The sequence below is a fragment of the Pantherophis guttatus genome, chromosome 3 (genome assembly GCF_059756535.1).
Source record: "Pantherophis guttatus breed Tessera chromosome 3, ASM5975653v1, whole genome shotgun sequence".
Classification (NCBI taxonomy): Eukaryota; Metazoa; Chordata; class Lepidosauria; order Squamata; family Colubridae; genus Pantherophis; species Pantherophis guttatus.
In genome coordinates this window covers 7,965,354-7,979,632 of record NC_142065.1, presented here as the reverse complement: position 1 = coordinate 7,979,632, position 14,279 = coordinate 7,965,354, and the positions used below count along the sequence as shown (strand labels likewise).

Below are 14,279 nucleotides of genomic sequence, written 5' to 3'. Positions count from 1 at the left end.
AGCCCTGACGCGCCTCTCCTCCTCCTTCGCCCCTTCAGGAGGACCGACGAGCCTGGCTGAGGAAGAAAGTGCCGTCGAGAGGAGAGGAGCGGCCTTGCCCACCTTTACATCAATACTAGATTCAGGGACGTTGCAGCCATCCTAAATAATACATGTCAGTTGCCAAGCGTCCGGATTTTAATGATGTGACTGGGGGGGATATCGCACCGTGTAAGTGCGCATCTGGACGGAGGGTCTGTCCTGGCAGACTCTTGGGCAGAAATGGAGGGAGGGAGACTGATGTGGAACCCGAGTCCTGTCCTGAAATACAGGGTGGAGGGATTTGCTTGCGTCCAACCTGCTTGAAAGTTCCGTGAGAGGTGGTGGCTTAGGTCTCCCTCTCCGGGCGGGATTGGGACTTCTGTCGGTGGGAAAGGGACAAAGCCCTGACGCGCCTCTCCTCTACCTTTGCCCTTTCAGGAGGACGGACGAGGCTGGCGGAGGAAGAAAGCACTGGTCGAGAGGAGAGGAGCGGCCTCGTGGAGCAGCCCTGCCCACCTCAGGCGTGGCTTCCCCGGGGAGGCGGCGGGGGGAAGGAAATCCCAGCCGCTCTGTGGCTGCAGAAGAGCAGCCTGCAAACAGGATGAGCCAGAGCCGAAGGGGACCACGTGAAAGGGGGATGCCGAGAGGGAGAATTGGGGAGAAGGAGGGAACAAGCGGCGCCCGCGAGACGCTTCCGGAGCACGTAGAGTCCTTCAGCATAGATGGAAAATGCGGGAATCCCCGAAGAAGAAGAAACCACCAGGGAGAAAAGAAATACGAATGGACAGAATGTGAAAAACTCTTCAAAACTGATCAGGAGCTTCAAAACCATCTGAGAACCCACTCAGGAGAAAAACCATATCAGTGCCAGGAATGTGGAAAGGGCTTCAGTGTGAGGGGAAATCTTTGTAGACATGAAATAATTCACACCGGAGAAAAACCATATCAATGTGTGGAATGTGGAAAGAGCTTCATTCTGAGGAGAACTCTTGATAATCATCAAAGAATTCACATAGGAGAAAAACCTTATAAATATGGGGAATGTGGAAAGACCTTTACTCAGGGTGTTCATTTCCATGAACATCAAAGAATTCACACTGGCGAAAAACTATATAAATGTCAGGATTGTCAAAAGAGCTTCAATCAGATGGGGAGTTTTAATAAACATCGAAGAATTCACGCTGGAGAAAAACCCTACAAATGCCTGGATTGTGGGAAGAGTTTTACTCAGGGTGGACACCTCCATGAACATCAAAGAATTCATACAGGAGAAAAACCATATAAATGCCTGGAGTGTGGAAAGAGCTTTACTCAGGCTGTTCACCTGCGTGAACATCAAAGAATTCACACAGGAGAAAAACCATATAAATGCCTGGAGTGTGGAAAGAGTTTTACTCAGGCTGTTCACCTGCGTGAACATCAAAGAATTCACACAGGAGAAAAACCATATAAATGCCTGGAGTGTGGAAAGAACTTTACTCTGGGTGGACAACTCCGTCAACATCAAAGAATTCACACAGGAGAAAAACCCTATAAATGCCTGGAGTGTGGAAAGAACTTTACTCTGGGTGGAAACCTCCGTCTCCATCAAATAATTCACACTGGAGAAAAACCCTACAAATGCCTGGAGTGTGGAAAGAGCTTTATTCTGGGCGGACACCTCCGCCAACATCAAAGTATTCACATTGGAGAAAAACCCTACAAATGTCTGAAATGTGGAAAGAGCTTTGCTCGGGATGAACACCTCCGTCAACATCAAAGAATTCACACAGGAGAAAAACCATATAAATGTGTGGAATGTGGAAAGAGCTTTACTCAGAGTGGACACCTGTGTGCACATAAAATAATTCACACAGAAGAAAAACCCTACAAATGCCTGGAGTGTGGAAAAAACTTTGCTCGGGATGGATACCTCCGTCAACATCAAAGAATTCACATTGGAGGAAAACCCTACAAATGCTTGGAGTGTGCAAAGAGCTTTGCTCGGGATGGATACCTCCGTCAACATCAAAGAATTCATACAGGAGAAAAACCATATAAATGTCTGGAGTGTGGAAAGAGCTTTACTCAGAGTGCTCATCTCTGTCAACATCAAAGAATTCACACAGGAGAAAAACCCTATAAATGCCTGGAGTGTGGAAAGAGCTTTTCTAGCGTTGGAAGCCTCCGTCTCCATCAAAGAATCCACACTGGAAAAAAACACTACAAATGCCTGGAGTGTGGAAAGAGCTTTACTCAGGGTGGACATCTCCGTCGACATCAAAGAATTCACATTGGAGAAAAACCATATAATTGTCGAGTGTGGAAAGAGCTTTACTCAAGGTGTTCTTCATCAACATCAAATAATTCACACAGGAGAAAAACCATATAAATGTCTGGAGTGTGGAAAGAGCTTTACTCAGGGTGTTCATCTCTGTCACCATCAAAGAATTCACACAGGAGAAAAACCCTATAAATGCCTGGAGTGTGGAAAGAACTTTACTCGGGGTGTTCCTCTCCATCTCCATTAAAGAATTCACACTGTAGAAAAACCCTAGAAATGCCTGGAGTGTGGGAAGAGCTTCACTCTCGGTGGACACCTCCGTCAATATCAAAAAATTCACATTGGTGACAAACCTTACAAATGCCTGAAATGTGGAAAGAGCTTTGCTCGGGATAGACACTTTGTAAACGTCAAAGAATTCACACAGGAGAAAAACCATATAAATGTATGAAGTGTGGAAAGAGTTTTATTGACAGTGGAAACCTCTACCGACATCAAAGGATTAATCATGATTCACTAAGATTCAACCTCTCACAGAGAAGAAAATTTAGAAATGTACGGGTGGCAAAAATCCTTTGGAACAAATGGAAATAACCAAAACTACGTAAGAATCTGCATGGGAGAGCATGGCTAACATGTTTCAGTAATCAGCAAAATCAGTTAGGCTGTGGATGAACTGCTCCAAAGTTTATCAAGGTATAAGAAGCTACTTCAATATTGATTACTGACGCCGACTTCCAGTGGCACCATAGGCGTCGATGGCTGCTCCTTTTGGAGCGCTAGCTCCGCGATCTCGTTAAGCCGCTAGAACAGCGAAAATCTGCTGTCTAGTGGCTTGGAAATTTTCCCCTCGGGAAAAGAGGGGAAAGAGAGCAGCCAGGGTTGGGTAGAAGTCCCCAAGAGTCCCAGGAAAAATTCTTGGGGCTGGAAGGGTGAGAGCTCCCTGGAAGCCTTGCACAAGGTCCGGACCCGGGACGCTTCTGCTTCAGCAGAACAAGACGCCGTGACCATCCCTGCAACAATTTAACAACATTTTGGATACAAAAGCAGGCAGAGTGAAGTCAGGAGGGACTCTAACTGCAAGTAGTAAACTTTAACTCCTGTGTATTGAATACTTCCTTCTTGATTGCTCTGGGAAGAAAGTGAAAGGAAATGGCGCCTAATTGGGTGTGGTAACAAAAGTTAACTCTAAAGTACTCCTCTGTGCTGATAGTCTGTGCTGACAATAAACGGAATTTGCTTTAAAAGAAAGAAGAATTAAATTGGACTCTAAATAAATTTAAACTTACTGAAGATTGGAAATTAATTGCAAATTGAGCTAAGTTGTGGGACTTTGTTCTGGCTGTTGTAAAAGTTTTAATTTCGAACTGAAAATTGGAAAATGGCTTTCAAACAAATAAAAACTGCTGGGGCCAAAATTACTGTGAGTTCTCCTGTTCCACCACCTAAACCGCAATCTCTGACAGGTCCAGTAGAACCACAAGTTTTAACTCTGGAAGCCTTGCAGCAAGCTTTAAAGCTGCAAGTTTATACTTTAGAAGAAAAAATTACTTCTGCTTTTGATGAAAAAATGAAGGAGGTGACTGATAAAATGAACGAAGTAACTGGAGAAATGACAGAAATCAAAGATGTAATTCAAGCTCGAAATAAGGAAATTAGAGAAGACATTATTTTCGCATTTCAAGGTTTGGCAAGCCACATTGAAGGGTTAGATGAAAGATTAGAGGAAATTAATCAATCAAACGTGAACTTGGAGAATAAAATGGGAGAGGTTCAGACACAGATAGAAAAAGCAGATTCAGAGGTGATGATGATACAATATAGATTGATGGAATTTGCTATAAGAGTAAGAGGTCTGAAAGAAAATACCCAAGAGAATCTGAGAGAGATCTTTGCAGAAGCCTTTGTACAGATAACTGAAGAAAGAAAGGAGGATCTGGATTGGCAAATTGATAAAATCTATCGTGTTAATTCATGGGTGGCTAGGCAGAGAAATTTACCAAAAGACATTGTAATTTACTTTACAACAAGGAGGCTAAGAAATGTGATTCTACAGGCTTCTTACAAAAATAAACTTCATGTGACAGGGCAGGAAGTTTTAACATTGAAAGAAATTCCTCCCAAAATGTTGAGAGCAAGGAAGGACTATGCTTTTTTGGTGGATGAACTTAGAAAGCGTCAGATACAGTATAGATGGGAGATTCCATCTGGATTGGTGGTGGATTATTCAGGACAGAGATTTCGTCTTAATACAGTATGGAAGGCAAGAGATTTTCACTTTAATGTATTAAAAGCTGGAGGTTCACTTTCTCCAGAAATCAGAAGAAGAAAGGAAACAGAGAGAGCAAGAAAGGGAGCGAAAGAAACTACACAGGCTCAGATACAGGCTCAAGGAGGGGCCTCGGTTGTTGAAGAAGATTTACTACAACTTATGAGTTCTGCCCAGGATGTGGAATTATTTGGCAAACTAGAGGAACCAAAGGACCAAAGACAGACTCGAGCAGCAACGAAACGCCAAGAGGAATTAAAGGTGCAGCAAGTCCAGATGAAAGCACAAGAAACTACAAAATCAGAAGCAGTGGGAGGGGCAAGACCGAAGATCAAAGTGAAAGATGACCTTCAGCTAATGCTTCAAAAGCTTCAAATTGTCAAAGATGGCAAGTAAATTTTTAACTTGGAATGTTAATGGATTAAATTCACCACAAAAGAGGAGGAAAATATTTCATTACCTGAAACAGTATAAAAATGACATTATATGCTTACAAGAGACACTTATTAGAATGCAAGATCAAAAATATTTAATAAATGCAAGATTGGGGACACATTTTGTAGCATCTGCACGGGAAAAGAAAAATGGTATAGTTATATACCTAAAAAAAGGTTTAATAGTTAAATTAATTGAAGCAGATGCACAAGGAAGATATATTGCAATTGAAATCTTAATAGAAAGGAAAAAAACATTATTGATTGGAATATATGCCCCAAATCAGCAACAAGAAAGTTTTTATAAGACTTTACATGCTAAGTTAATACAATGGAATTATAAAACACATATAATGATGGGAGATTGGAATGGAGTTTTGGATATTAAAAAGGACAAAAAGGATCTCTGCAAAATATCCAAACACGTGCTAGATTGCCTAAATCTTTTTTTGATATGATGGAGGATATGGAGCTGAGAGATATTTGGCGTGAGAGGAACGGAGAAGAGAAAGATTTTCCTTTTTTTTGTGATAGACGTCATTTTCCAGGATTGACTTTATATTAATTTCTAATGAATTTTTTTCTAGGGTGAAGAAAATGAAAATATGTCCAAGAACATTAACAGATCATAGTCCGGTTTGGATGGAATTAGAATATGAAAAGGGACCCAGGAAGTCCTGGAGGCTAAATGAAAATTTGTTTAGATATGAGGGAAATGTGAAAGAATGTAAACAATTTATGAAAGAATTCTTTGTTATGAATTTGCATAAAGGTACACCTATGGAAACGGTTTGGGACGCAAGTAAAGCATATATGAGAGGTATTTTAATTTATTTGAATAATAAATATAGACGTAAACAGGAAAAGAAACGGAAGGAGTTAGAAGAAATAAAAAATAAAGAGCAAGTATTAATTTTAAACCCAACTGATAAGAAAACAAAAGAAGCAATTAATTTATTGCGAGGACAATTTAATATGTTGATGGCAGACCAGGTGGCAACTAATTTGCAATATGCCAAACATAACTCTTTTTGTAATGCGAACAAACAGGCAGATGGTTGGCATATTTGCTTAGGAAAAAACAAAAGCTATGTACTGTAGAGAAAATAGAATATAAGGGTAAAGAGGTGTATCAGCAAAATATGATTAAAAAAGCATTTTCAGAATTCTGTACGAAGTTGTATACTAGTGATAAGATTCAAGGTACAGATATAGATAGATATTTACAGAGGGAGAATATTTCTATAGTTTCGGAAGAACAAAGGGAAGGTTTGAATCAATTGATAACTGTTGAGGAAATTACTTTAGCAATTAAACAACTGAAGGTGGGAAAAGCCCCTGGGACGGATGGATTGACAGCGGTTTATTATAAAAATTTGCAGGCAGAAATGGTGGAACCACTTAAATTATTTAATAAAATACAAACTGGAGGACAAGTGCCTCCTTCTTGGAGAACAGCATTTATTTCCCTGATCCCAAAGGAGGATCAAGATCATACTCACCCAAAAAACTATAGGCCTATATCACTGTTAAATACAGATTATAAAATCTTTACTAAAATATTGGCAAACAGGTTGATGCCAGTTATGCACAAATGATTCACAATGACCAAACTGGTTTCATTAATAGGCGATATATGAAGAGTAATGTAAGACAAATAGTTAATATATTGGAGTATTTGGGAAAAAACAACCAGGTCCCTGCGGTGTTTATATTCTTAGATGCGGAGAAAGTGTTTGATCGACTGAACTGGAATTTTTTATTGAAAATAATTGAAAAGATGCATTGCTGGGAAGGATAGCTACAGTGAAGATGAATATTTTGCCAAAGTTCTTATTTCTTTTCCAAATGATACCAATATTGAAAAAAGATGGAAATGTGAACGAATGGCAGAAGAATATTACTAATTTTGTGTGGAAAGAGACCAAGAATAAAACGAAAAATAATGCAAGATATACGTGAAAGAGGTGGTCTCAAAATGCCTAATTTAAGATTGTATTATGAGGCAGCCGTGCTCTCAGCAATTAGTGATTGGATTAATTTAACAGAAGAGAGAATATTGAACATTGAAGGGTATGATTTGTTATATGGATGGCATGCATATTTACTATATGATAAGGTGGATAAGAATTGTAAAGTCATATATTAAGAAATGCATTATTATTACGTGTATGGAAAAAGTATCAATATAAATTAAATAATAAACTACCTGTATGGACAATACCTAGACATATGATAGAGAATATAAGTGTGGAACAGAAACAAGGTGTGATTACTTATAAAGAGCTTCTTATTTTGGAAAGAGGTATATTGCAATTAAAGTCTTTAGAGGTATTAAAAGAAGAAAGGAAAATTCAAACTTGGTTTCAGTATGGACAGTTGTATACTAGATGGAAAGAAGATCAGAAAATTGGTATTTTGCAAAATGAAGAAAACTTAATAAAACAAATCAGGGATCAAAGTCCAATGCATATTAAAAGGTTGTATAATGCATTGATAGAAATAGATTCAGAAACCGAGTTAGTGAAGGATTGTATGATAAAATGGGCACAAAACTTTGGGGAATCAATATCCATGGATGTATGGGAGAAAATATGGGTTAGAAATGTGAAGTTTGGGTTAGAAAATATGGGTTAGAAATGTGAAGCCCAAAACCTAAGAGAAAATTTCTACAAAATGTTTTATAAATGGCATTTAGATCCCCAAAAGTTAGCCTGTATGTACCCGAGTTTACAATCTACATGTTGGAGATGTAAATGTGATGATGCAACGTATTTTCATGTATGGACATGTAAGAAAATTAAGGCATTTTGGATTAAGATATGGTGGATTGTACAAAATATTCTTAAAAGGAAGATAAAATTTACTCCACAGTTGTTTTTATTGGGTATAATTGAAGGATGCACAGTTATAGAGACTAATTTGATTTTGAATTTAATAACCGCAGCCAGACTTTTGGTGGCGCAATATTGGAACAAGGAAGAAATACCTACTATGAAGAATGGACATTAAAAGTAGCTAATTTGATGGAGATGGCTAAAATATTTGAAGGACCTGCATATTTGAAGGACCGCTCGAATGAAAGATATGTACTGGAATGGAGAAGATGGATTGACTATATACAAAACAAATATGGGACTAAAAAATTGCAAATAGCTTATGAATGAAATATTTAGATGATTTTTCTTTTTACTCTGACATTTTAGTACCTATGGGGGAGTTAAAGAGGGGAAATTAAGAGCTTATAGTTAGTTTATGTTAGATTATGTTTGCTAAATGCAAAATAATGTATTTTGCTCTGGGCAAAGGAGGGAGGGAGAAGGAAATGGGTGGGGGAGGTGGGGGGAATTTGTAAAACATTTTAAAACTTTTCAATAAAAAAAATATTGATTACTGACATAATTAAACCTAAAAAGGCAGGTGTGTGGATACTTACACTTCATGGCCATCTCAAATAGTATGTGTCAACGTGAGCAAGGATTGTATCATCAACTCAAAATATTCCAAGGTATATGAATTTTTGAAACATTTTACTGTACTTTCCATAACTAGTCAGTAAATAGTAACCACAGTTAACATGGGTTTTAGTATTGTTTTATTGCTGTTATATAAAAGGAACATTTTACTCTCTCCTTTATTCTTATGGTTTGTTTAGCTGTTTTGCTGTTCTGTGTTACCTCATAGCTTAATTTGAATTACATTACAAATTATTAAGTGTTTTGCCTCATCACCTTTTTCTTACAAATGAGTCCACATCTTGCAGATTGTGCAAGGGATATGAGTGCAACAGTATTCAATTGTACATTCTTATATAATCATTGCAAATTTAATTCAGTAGTGCTGTAGTTTAATATATTACTTAGCAAGGTGGGCCAAGGTCAGTCTTTCCCTTTCAGTAGTAGAGGTTCATGCTAAGCGAACCTTCAACAGCAACAGCCCCTTTATCTTCTCTTCCTGGCTCTAAATATATCCCAAGTATGAACTCCTTGCATCTCAGCCTTTCCATCTTGGCTGGAATACATCTCCCACAGCTGATGGGCAGCAAGCAGAGAAAGCCTGATGTACAGTATGCCACAGTATCCAAAGCTGCTTCCTTTCAGGTATCTTCTCAGTGCCAAATGTAACCCCTATCTCCAAAGTAGCTTTGGGATCCAGCTTTAGAGACCTTGTTAAGTTTTGCCAATTAATATATTTAAGGCAACAGAAGGAGGAATGTTTGAACACATGACATAAGATAATCTTACTACCTGTAATTGACTTGAAATCACTTAGTAAGCAGGCAAATCTTATTTCATTCTTTAACAAAATCATTAAATTAGTGGACCAGTGAAATGCTGTGGATATAGTATACTTGGATTTCAGTGAGGCATTTGAGAAAGTAGACTACAGCCTACTACTTGATAAATTATAAAAATGTGGGTTAGACAGCATCAATGCCAGCTGGATTCATATCTTTCAGATAAACCACTCAAGACCCAGTCCTTAATGGAACTGTATCTATAGAGTGAAATAAGCAGTGAAGTTCCCCACAGTTCTGTCTTAGGCCCAGTACATTTCAACATCTTCATAAACAACTAGATGGGATATAAGAAGCACTCATCAGATTTGCAGATGACACCAAGCTGGCAGCAATAACCAACACTCCAAATATAGGCTCAGGAACCAGATGGATCTTGATAGTCTTGAACTCTGGGCCCATGTAACAAAATTAAATTTAATTGTAAGAAAAGTTAAGTTTTACTAGAAAAGAAAAAGCAAACGTACAGGTAAGGAGACCAATAGAAAGCATGTCTTAGTGAGTATATGCTGTATTCCATTGGAAAAGTACAATTAAGACAAACATGCTATTAGCTTGGTTAATAAGCCACATCAAGAGACCTATGATAGAAACTAAGGCCTCCTTCAGAAACTGGATTTTGACTAGATGAGAATGAAACAAAAGTGCTAAAGTTAAACAAATAAGTGATGTAAAAAGAAAAAAGCAGAAACTAGGGTGTTCCTGTGAGCTATTTTGAAAACGTGGAATGGAGGCCAAAGTCCAACTTCTTACTAATAACTCATAAATAAAGCCAGTCAGGACAGGATCTGGGTAAGATCTTTAAGAATCCAAATGGAGAATTGCTTATTATTGGAGCAAGACAAAGGAAAACAAAATCAAACCAGGTCCTGCAACCCAGAAATAAACTGGGAAAATCTCCCAAGGAAACATGATGTCTAAAAATAAAATTTAACATGGGTCAAGGAAGAACTTGTGAGTAATCTGCATTCAGGGTTGGAAAACTTTATTAAAGGCAAAGCGTTAATATGGAGAACACTCAAGACGGCTTCTTAAAAGGTTCACTTATCTTTGAGAGCTGGTAAGGTTTATAAGTACTGGAAATCCTCATCTTAAATCTAGGACAGGTGAAAAAGTTAGCTTACTTTTCCACATGACTTTGACCATGCTAGTATTTTGCAATGACAGCTGGTTTGGTGAAGGAGATATTATAGGGAAAATTTGTTTTGGAAAGAACAAGTGTAATGTTCACATTCAAGGTTGTTAGCACCAACTTTCTGTGGAGATTTCCTTATCCCAAGAGCCAAAGGTAACCTCTATCTAAAATATATTATACCGGCCACTGTGAAGTACAATTCATGTGGCCCTCACTTAATGATGCAGAAACTCCATTGTTAAGCAAATCACCCATAAGTTGAAAATCATGTGACTATGCCACTTAGGGTTGCCTATTACGGCAGTCCCAGTTCCTGTTGTTAAGTGAGGACTGTGGTTATTAAGAAAGGACCTTATGTGACCATAACTTCCAATTTCCTGCTGGGTTCCCCATTGGCAAAAAAAAATCCCAGGACAATGGGATGCTGCAATGGTCAGAACTGTGAGCCGCTTGCTGAATGCCTGAAACACAAATGTGACTGTGTCAGACTTTCTGCTGGCTTCCCCATTGATTTTGCTTATTTGGAGTGAACAAGCTGAAAATTATGATCACATGATTACTTGAAATTGACAGTCGGAAGTGTGGAGCGTTCACTGAGCTTCCGAAGCACAATTATATGGCTGCAGAGATATTGCGAAGGCCACAACTTTGCGGATCAGTCATAAGTACCATTCCTTCAGTGCCATTGTCACTGAAGAAGTGGTCGTGAAACAAGGACTACCTGTATAGCACCAAAGACTTTCATACCTGGGGTGGGGGTGGAATTCACAGTCTTTTACTTTTTAACCTGGTGCCTTAACCATTATGGACTAAAAATTTTGCTTTAACCACTGGCCTAAATCCCTGCTTTTTGACAACAATATAGAGTTTGGATATATAGACTATTAGGGTATTATTTTTTCAACTTCCTCTTTTACACTGGAATTGCTAGGAGACCCAATTTTTACATCAGTAGGTGACGTGGTAAAGAATTAAATTGATGAATAAATAGCATAATTACCCTTTGCAGCAAAAAGAGAGAAAAGGAGGGAAAGGGAGGAAACTTTTGGCAGTTTGACACTTAAAATGCTAGACCTGAAGCTTTGATGGCCTCTTTAGCCATAGAGCAAGTATGATACGGGTAGTCCTTGAGTTACAACAATTCTTTTAGTGACCATTTGAAGTTACAAGGGCACTTAAAAAGGGACTTGTGTCCATTTTTCACAGTTATGGCCATTGCAGCATCCCCGTGGACACTTGGCAATTGAATCATATTTATGACAGTTGCAATGTCCTGGGGTCATGTGATCCCTTTTTGCGACCTGACAAGCAAAGTCAGTGGCGAAGCCAGATTCACTTAACAACTATGTTATTAACTTAACTGCAATGATTCACTTAACAATGGCAGGAAATGTCATAAAATGGGGCAAAGCTCACTTAATAACGGTCTTGTTTAGCAACAGAATTTTTGTGATTGTAAGTTGAGAACGACCTGTATTTAAAGACAAACTTCAGACTGAAGGAATTAAAATTTAAAAAATTGTAGCAATCAATCACCAGCACAGGTTGAAGCAAAATAAGCAAATTTCGCACATGGACTGGTCAAAAAAGTCAAGATGGCGAACCCAATAGTGTAACAAAGGTCAATCTGTGGAGCAGAAATATGTGGTTTCTGTGTGCAATACATTAAATCTGTCTATCTAATCTATCTAATGTCACCTTGCTGTGCCCAGGGGTAGGGCGTTCTCTGTGGGTGCTCCCACCCACTTGGCTTTTCAAACAAATAGGCTGAGACTGATTCCGGGCTTTATTATTTACTACTAATTAATTATTTGGATTAAATTATGATTTTATTGTACTTGTTTCTTGTATTCGCCGATCTGAGTCCTTCAGGAGAATGGCGGCATATAAATACATGTAATAAATAATAAATAAATTAATAATATCTATCTATCCTGATAGTCCTTGACTTATGACACAGTTGGGACCAGAGTTTCCATTGCTAAGCAATGCAGTTGTTAAGTGAGTCACCCCAATTTCTCAACCTTTCTTTGCCTCCTTTTTTCAAGAGGCAACTGGACTTTTATGTTTTTTCTTTGAAGACATTTCCCCTCTCATCCCAGAAGCTTCTTCAGCTCTGACTAGATGGTGGGGAACGGAATTCTTCAGTCAGAGCTGAAGAAGCTTCTTGGATGAGAAGTGAAACGTCTTCAAAAAAACCCCAGAAGGCCCAAATTACCTCTTGGGGAAAAAAAAAGCACCTTTGGGACAACCATGGCCGGGATGACTGAGACCATTTGTTAAGCAAATCCTTGCAGTTTAAGGACTTTGCTTGGCTGAGAGGCTCTGAGAGGAGGTGATCACGTGACTCGCGGACGTTACGGCCATCTTAAATAATACACGCCGGCTGCCAAACGCCCGGATTTTAATGACGTCACTGGGAGGCTATCGCAAGGCGTAAGTGCGAGGACTGGCCTGAGGGACACCCGGTGTAGGTACGGCGCAGGGGACGCTTTAAGACTACCAGGCAGAGAAGGAAGATGACGGGGAGCCCGAGGCCCGGCCAGAAAAGCGGGGCGGAAGGATTTCCCTTCAGCCTTTTCTTAAGCTCAGCACAGACCGAGAAAAAGGACAGGCGGGAGAAGAAAAAAAACCGCTCCCCATTTTCCTGCTGAGTCTTCAGCGTTGCAATCCTGGGATACGCTGAAGGCTTTTGGGCGGGGAGGGGGGAGGCGACGACACGGAGGGTCTGGCTGCCTTCGTGGACGCCCGGTGCAGGTAGCGCGCACAGGACGCTTTAAGAGGCGTCTCCAACCTTGGCAACTTTAAGACTTACGGACTTCAACTCCCAGAATTCCTCACTCAGAAGCAAAGCGGGCTGAGGAATTCTGGGAGTTGAAGTCCACAAGTCTTAAAGTTGCCAAGGTTGGAGATCCCTGCTTTAAGATTCCCGGGCAGGGAAGAAGGGAGGGAGGCTGACGGGGAGCCCGAGGCCCGGCCTGAAAGATTTTCCCGCCTCCAGCCTGCCTGAGAGGCCCGTGAGAGGAGGAGGCTTCGGCCTTCCTCCCTGGGCGGGCTTGGGACTCCGCGGGGGAGAAGAGAACGAAGCCCTGACGCGCCTCTCCTCCTCCTTCGCCCCTTCAGGAGGACCGGCGAGCCCGGCTGAGGAAGAAAGCGCCGCCGAGAGGAGAGGAGCAGCCTCGCCCACCTTTACATCAATAGTAGATGAGGGTAATGAGATAAATAGGGAAAGCCTTCTTGAGGGGTTTATATAGCTATGAGGCTCACTTTTCTTTCAATTACATCTTACCTCAGCCTGACCAATCTTGCCTGCTACTTAAGGAAAAGGCCCCTAAGCAGCGTAATATTATACATCTTGTTCACCCAAACGTCATTCCTATACTGCCAGTAGGACTTACATCTTATTAAAATGTATGTTCCTCTTTTTTGAAGGTATGCCCTTTAGAGATGTTCTGACTCCAACAAAAGATAAATCCGAAGAATCTGGGGGTGAAATCTTTGTAGGTAATGGCAATAAAGAACTAAATAATGAATAAATGGCATTATAATTACCCTTTGCAGCAAAAGGAAAGAGAAAAGGAGGGAAAGGGAGGAGAGGAAACTTTTGACAGTTTGACACTTAAAATCCTGAATTTGAAGCTTTGATTGCCACCCTCTTCAGCCATAGAGCAAGTATGATAGGGTAGTCCTTGAGTTTCAAAAATTCATTTAGTGACCATTTGAAGTTACAAGGGCACTGAAAAAAGGGACTTTGTGTCCGTTTTTCACAGTTATGGCCATTGCAGCATCCCCCTGGACACTTGGCAATTGAATCTTATTTATGACAGTTGCAATGACCTGGACTGATGTGATCCCCTCCA

The 14,279-nt window shown here is 39.9% G+C and overlaps 2 protein-coding genes across 2 annotated transcripts; both read left to right on the top strand.

The window, feature by feature from the left end:
• Positions 1-531: 531 nt before the first annotated feature.
• LOC148114484 (uncharacterized) lies at positions 532-7,214 on the top strand. The gene has a single exon (XM_087889010.1). It carries the CDS (start codon positions 3,666-3,668, stop codon positions 4,947-4,949), a length of 1,284 nt encoding a protein of 427 aa, XP_087745136.1. The 5' UTR covers positions 532-3,665; the 3' UTR covers positions 4,950-7,214.
• Positions 623-4,615, top strand: LOC148114485 (uncharacterized). Its single transcript, XM_087889006.1, has one exon. The coding sequence runs from the start codon at positions 623-625 to the stop codon at positions 2,390-2,392; it is 1,770 nt and encodes a 589-aa protein (XP_087745132.1). The 3' UTR covers positions 2,393-4,615.
• Positions 7,215-14,279: the final 7,065 nt, after the last annotated feature.